The 6,666-nt window shown below is 48.0% G+C and overlaps 1 protein-coding gene and 1 long non-coding RNA gene across 2 annotated transcripts; both read right to left on the bottom strand.

The window, feature by feature from the left end:
- Positions 1-1,667: 1,667 nt before the first annotated feature.
- LOC134947521 (uncharacterized) lies at positions 1,668-3,842 on the bottom strand. The gene is made up of 4 exons (XM_063935576.1): positions 3,647-3,842; positions 3,060-3,566; positions 2,828-2,956; positions 1,668-2,752 (listed from the first exon to the last, which is right to left on the bottom strand). The coding sequence occupies exons 1-4, from the start codon at positions 3,777-3,779 to the stop codon at positions 2,067-2,069; spliced, it is 1,455 nt and encodes a 484-aa protein (XP_063791646.1). The 5' UTR covers positions 3,780-3,842; the 3' UTR covers positions 1,668-2,066.
- Positions 3,843-4,112: 270 nt separating this feature from the next.
- Positions 4,113-6,329, bottom strand: LOC134947520 (uncharacterized). The gene is made up of 3 exons (XR_010182596.1): positions 6,151-6,329; positions 4,336-4,514; positions 4,113-4,166 (listed from the first exon to the last, which is right to left on the bottom strand). It is a non-coding gene; the product is annotated as an uncharacterized LOC134947520 (long non-coding RNA).
- Positions 6,330-6,666: the final 337 nt, after the last annotated feature.

Genomic DNA, 6,666 nt, shown 5'->3' with positions numbered 1-6,666 from the left:
ATGGGCCCGGTGTTTGTGTCGGCCACTAGGGTCGCTAATCTTACTCACACAGCTACCTCATTGCGCCTCTTTTTTTCTTTGCGTCATGTGCTGTTTGGGGAGGGTTTTTTGGAAGGGACATCCTGCGTGACACTGCAGTGCCACTCCTAGATGGGCCCGGTGTTTGTGTCGGCCACTAGGGTCGCTTATCTTACTCACACAGCGACCTCGGTGCAAATTTTAGGACTAAAAATAATATTGTGAGGTGTGAGGTATTCAGAATAGACTGAAAATGAGTGTAAATTATGGTTTTTGAGGTTAATAATACTTTGGGATCAAAATGACCCCCAAATTCTATGATTTAAGCTGTTTTTTAGTGTTTTTGGAAAAAAACACCCGAATCCAAAACACACCCGAATCCGACAAAAATAATTCGGTGAGGTTTTGCCAAAACGCGTTCGAACCCAAAACACGGCCGCGGAACCGAACCCAAAACCAAAACACAAAACCCGAAAAATTTCAGGCGCTCATCTCTACAATCTACTTACGTACAATTCAACTGCATTACAAATTTTAATAAAAACCACAGGAAACTTCTATTTTTAAAAGTTTATTGAAGAAAAATTTTATTTTTTAAATAAAGTTTGAAAGTTAATTAAAACAAAAAAGTAGTTTGTTCTTCTTTACATTCTTTTCTTGTGTATATAGATATCTGTGGGGAAAAGAAAAAAAGTATATTAAAGTAAAGACACACTAAATTCATGTTCATTTCTTTTCAATGAAAATTTGTGGAACAACACAGCCCAGCATGACCCATTGCTGGACTGTGTGGTTCTACAAAGGCATGCGGTTCAAAGTGAAATAGTGGCGTCAGTGGTCAGCACTTTGAAACGCTAACATTTGTGGAACAACACAGCCCAGCATGACCCATTGCTGGACTGTGTGGTTCTACAAAGGCATGCGGTTCAAAGTGAAATAGTGGCGTCAGTGGTCAGCACTTTGAAACGCTAATATTTGTGGAACAACACAGCCCAGCATGACCCATTGCTGGACTGTGTGGTTCTACAAAGGCATGCGGTTCAAAGTGAAATAGTGGCGTCAGTGGTCAGCACTTTGAAGCGCTAACATTTGTGGAACAACACAGCCCAGCATGACCCATTGCTGGACTGTGTGGTTCTACAAAGGCATGCGGTTCAAAGTGAAATAGTGGCGTCAGTGGTCAGCACTTTGAAACGCTAACATTTGTGGAACAACACAGCCCAGCATGACCCATTGCTGGACTGTGTGGTTCTACAAAGGCATGCGGTTCAAAGTGAAATAGTGGCGTCAGTGGTCAGCACTTTGAAACGCTAACATTTGTGGAACAACACAGCCCAGCATGACCCATTGCTGGACTGTGTGGTTCTACAAAGGCATGCGGTTCAAAGTGAAATAGTGGCGTCAGTGGTCAGCACTTTGAAACGCTAACATTTGTGGAACAACACAGCCCAGCATGACCCATTGCTGGACTGTGTGGTTCTACAAAGGCATGCGGTTCAAAGTGAAATAGTGGCGTCAGTGGTCAGCACTTTGAAACGCTAACATTTGTGGAACAACACAGCCCAGCATGACCCATTGCTGGACTGTGTGGTTCTACAAAGGCATGCGGTTCAAAGTTTCTTGAATAGATACATTGAAACATGGTTCTACTCACCTTGGTACGCACAACACGAACTTATGCCGTCCACTTCATTTTTCCCCACCAATCCTATGAATAAGTCAAAAACACAGACTAGTGAATAGTAAATTCACACAATGAAAGCCTACTGTACACCATTACAAAAAGGATTTTTGGAAGAAAAAAGTGGTATCAGAATAGCTCTTTGGCCCATCATACATGTAGCCACAAGGAGCTTTCATCCGTTACCACATGCGCCCGCATACATGCCCGCGCATGTATGCCTACACAAAGCTCCTTGGTAGTACCCGGTCACGGGTGGGGAAGCCCAACACAGAAAACAATAGTAAGAAAAAAAACAAACTAATGGGAGGGGAAGAAAGGGATACATGAAAAACATTTATAAGTAAATAAAACAATACGACCGGGTTTATGGTGGAAGTCTGTCCGGATTATCTTCTTCCCCCTGATAGGGCGTGGATGTCCTGGGAGGCTGGGTAGTATGTTGACTGGGCCTCTGTGCCCATGCGGCTGAAGATTGTGTGGCCGGTGGTGGAGGCATCTGGGGGGTGGGGTACATCCCTGTATATCCCTGGTACATCTGTGACTGTCTGTACTGTGATGGGACTTGAGGAAGGGTACGAGGCGTCCTTGTGGCTTGCGACGGCGGATATGGTGGATCACCAGCGTGTTGATGAGCTGGTCCTGGGAGCTTATCATAGATCATCTGCAGTGTGGTTGCGATGACCTGTTGGCTGGATGAGGAGTGTCGATGACTCTCCGGCATGTTTTTATTGCTTTCTGCCAGACATGAGCTGTTGTCCACGAGCCGGGTCATGGATTCGGCCAGAATGTGAAGTACGTTCATATTCTCCCTATGATCTTGCATTCTGACCTGTAGTATTGTGGCCGTGCTGTCGGAAAGAGTCTTCTGCAGTTCAAGCAGACTGTTTGACATCTTCTCCATTGTCCTCTCAATGTTGTCCAGTCTGCTTCCCACGACATTTGTGTACGTATCCTGGCGGGTCCCAATCTCCGATGCCAGGGTGTGAACCCTCTGAACAGTTGAGGGATTCTGACCTTCCTGGATGTCTGCCACCACTTGGATTTGGGCAGCTGAAAAGAAAATTAGACAATATTATACACATTCATCATACATTTTTTTAAAGGCTCACAATTCAATTTACTCACACAGGGATGTAGCAACTGGAGCCTCCTGCACTTCCACCTCGTCATCCCCTGACGACTCCTGTAGGAGGAGATCCGGCCTGAAGTAGGAACCAATCCCCGAAGCTAGTCCGCTGCTGGTCCGTGGCACCACTGTTTGCAAAATAATTTTTTGGGGAAAGTTAATAAACTTTACACAACTGCTGACCCCCCCCCCCCCCCCCCCCACACACACACACACAAAATAAATACAAACCTTCTCCATCCTGTGATGCCGCTGCTCCAGGAGCTCCACTTGTCCTCGTTTCGGAAGACTTTTCAAGGGTCTGGCTGGATACGTCTGCACGGCTGTCCTCAAACCCAAGAAAAGTTTCGTCTGTTAACCCTGTAGACTCAAACAGATCGGGTGATGGGTCCACAAGGGTTGTGTCTTGAGGCTCTTCAGTCACAGTCCCAGAGCTCCTGGAGAGACGACGATCTGGTGATGGCCTGCGCGCAGGAGCTGTAGTTTGGCGCCCATCTTCTGGTGTGGTCGCCGACGGTGTCTGGCGCACAGGTGATAGTCTGTGCGCTGACGTCGTCTGGTGCACAGGTGACAAACTGCGCGATGACGAACTGTGGCGCACAGGTGACGATCTGTGTGCTCGCGATGCTTGCGGCGCAGTTGATGGTCCGCGCGCTGTTGCTGATGCCTGCTGCACAGGTGACGGTCCGTGCGCTGGCGATGTCCTGTGCGCAGGTGATGTCCTCTGGGCAGGCCTGTCTGAAAAAAAAAAAAAAAAAGCACATTAGCACATACAAAAATTTTAAAGGGAAGTACAGCTCATGTGAATGTATTCTTACCATCAGACCTCCTTTTGGACGGCTTATCTCCCGCCTTCTTCCGTCTTCTGGGCGGTTCTTCCTCCTCGGGAAAGCCAGCAGGACGGCTAGAGTCCACACCTCCGCGAACTCCTTCGACCATGGCAGGGTTCATGCGCCTTCTAATAACATCCTCCCAGGGTAGCCACTTCAGGTTGAGAGCCGGGCCACCTCCCGTAGCTGCCTCATGTCGGCGCTGAATCCCCATCTTCTTCTTGGTCTGTCTGCGACAATCACTGTACCGCTTCAAGCAATTTCTGGTGCTCCGGTGGTTTCCAGATATTGCAGTGACTTGACTCGCAATGGATTCCCAGATGCTTCGCTTTGTCCTAGCTGCTGTTGTCTGTGCCCTTGGTCCATACAAAACGTCGTAGGACCTGTCGACGCAATCCACTAGGGTACAGTTTTCCGCCTCAGTGTATCTGGGTCCACGCTGCTTTTTCGGTCCTGCATCTTCACCAGAGGCTTCCTCCTCCGACTGCTTCTCTGGCTGGCTTCTTGCCTTTAGGGATTAAAAAAAAAAAAAAAAAAAAATTTAATAAGATCGGTATGTACCTGTGAGTGTCAGTATCCCTGGCATTGCGCACATATTCCAGTAGGTGTGCATGGCATTGCACAAACTACAGTGGGTAAAGTTTGATGCTATTTGTGTCTGCAGGTGTGGTTAGTACCTTTCTACTAGGCTTTTTCTTGGACTTCTCATGGGCCCTTGACGACCGCGGCTGGTCACTACATGCCTGGTCGGTCGTATCCGCCTCCTGGGTTGGCTCCCACTCCTCGTTGCTATGCAGGGATAGATCCGAGGGGGTGGGGGAAGGGGCGGATCGGGTCTGCTTGTCCTTTGACATCTCTGTTATAAAATAAAATAAAAATAAAATAAACATACATACATACATGTATAAATGGCTGACCCACACAAAATGGCTGACCCACACAAAATGGCTGACCCACACAAAATGGCTGACCCACACAAAATGGCGACCAGACTGTCGACCAAACTTGCTCCAAATCACCCCAAACTGGCCAGAAAGCATCCCAGCACACTCAGGAGGTACACCACAGCTAAATTAGGAGGGAAAACACATGTTTGCCAAACAGCCGACAGCACATGTCGACCAGACTGTCGACCAAACTTGCTCCAAATCACTCCAAAATGGCCAGAAAGCATCCCAGCACACTCAGGAGGTACACCACAGCTAAATTAGGAGGGAAAACACATGTTTGCCAAACAGCCAACAGCACATGTCGACCAGACTGTCGACCAAACTTGCTCCAAATCACTCCAAAATGGCCAGAAAGCATCCCAGCACACTCAGGAGGTACACCACAGCTAAATTAGGAGGGAAAACACATGTTTGCCAAACAGGCGACAGCACATGTCGACCAGACTCAGACTGTCGACCAAACTTGCTCCAAATCACTCCAAAATGGCCAGAAAGCATCCCAGCACACTCAGGAGGTACACCAATGCTAAATGAGGAGGGAAAACACATGTTTGCCAAACAGTCCACAGCACATGTCGACCAGGCTGTCGACCAAACTTGCTCCAAATCACCCCAAAATGGCCAGAAAGCATCCCAGCACACTCAGGAGGTACACCAATGCTAAATGAGGAGGGAAAACACATGTTTGCCAAACAGTCCACAGCACATGTCGACCAGGCTGTCGACCAAACTTGCTCCAAATCACCCCAAAATGGCCAGAAAGCATCCCAGCACACTCAGGAGGTACACCAATGCTAAATGAGGAGGGAAAACACATGTTTGCCAAACAGTCCACAGCACATGTCGACCAGGCTGTCGACCAAACTTGCTCCAAATCACCCCAAAATGGCCAGAAAGCATCCCAGCACACTCAGGAGGTACACCAATGCTAAATGAGGAGGGAAAACACATGTTTGCCAAACAGTCCACAGCACATGTCGACCAGGCTGTCGACCAAACTTGCTCCAAATCACCCCAAAATGGCCAGAAAGCATCCCAGCACACTCAGGAGGTACACCAATGCTAAATGAGGAGGGAAAACACATGTTTGCCAAACAGTCCACAGCACATGTCGACCAGGCTGTCGACCAAACTTGCTCCAAATCACCCCAAAATGGCCAGAAAGCATCCCAGCACACTCAGGAGGTACACCAATGCTAAATGAGGAGGGAAAACACATGTTTGCCAAACAGTCCACAGCACATGTCGACCAGGCTGTCGACCAAACTTGCTCCAAATCACCCCAAAATGGCCAAAAAACATCCCAGCACACTCAGGAGGTACACCAATGCTAATAGAAGACCCAAAAAGTCATTTAAAGAATTAAAAAAAAAAACGTGAAAAACTACCCCAAAACACAAGTCTCCCCCAAAAAATGCAGCAACACAAGCAAGGGGCTATACACATACCTGCACACATACACAAACACCCCATGTACACCTCATGGCAACCCCCACTACACAAACACATACATGCAACACCAGACACACATGTGGTACTTACCTACAAATGTTGTAAAAGCTCCTAAAATGGCTCTCCTCCGGGGTAACAGGAATCCTCCTGACTGTCCTGGAATAAAGCCTGCTGGGGTGTCCAAACGATATCCACAGCAAACAACCAAATTGCTAGCTCTGCACCTCCTCACACCTCTCTGCAGGTTCACAAAATGGCTGCAGAGCACGCAGCAAACAAGCCCTAATAAAGGGCTGCTTTCGGCGGGAAGGCGAATTCGGGACGCCCACTACTCGCCAATTGGCCGTTATCCGCCTGGGGGTGGGTCGAATCCGTTTTACATTGCATATGGTGAATTCAGGGTCCCAGCGACAGGGCTGCGGCTGGCGAGTGCGGGCGAATTTTACAGGGGCGGATTAAATGACGCGATTCGCCCGCTATTGCATATACCCCTTAGTCTTGTGCTCTCTTATCACTATAATCCATCCTCTGGTTAAGAAACTTTCAGATCAGTTTGTTATCAATTCTCTATCACAGGCCCTCTATAGACAGCACTATTAACAACCA

The sequence above is a fragment of the Pseudophryne corroboree genome, chromosome 8 (genome assembly GCF_028390025.1).
Source record: "Pseudophryne corroboree isolate aPseCor3 chromosome 8, aPseCor3.hap2, whole genome shotgun sequence".
NCBI lineage: Eukaryota > Metazoa > Chordata > Amphibia > Anura > Myobatrachidae > Pseudophryne > Pseudophryne corroboree.
This window is presented reverse-complemented; position numbering and strand designations above follow the sequence as displayed.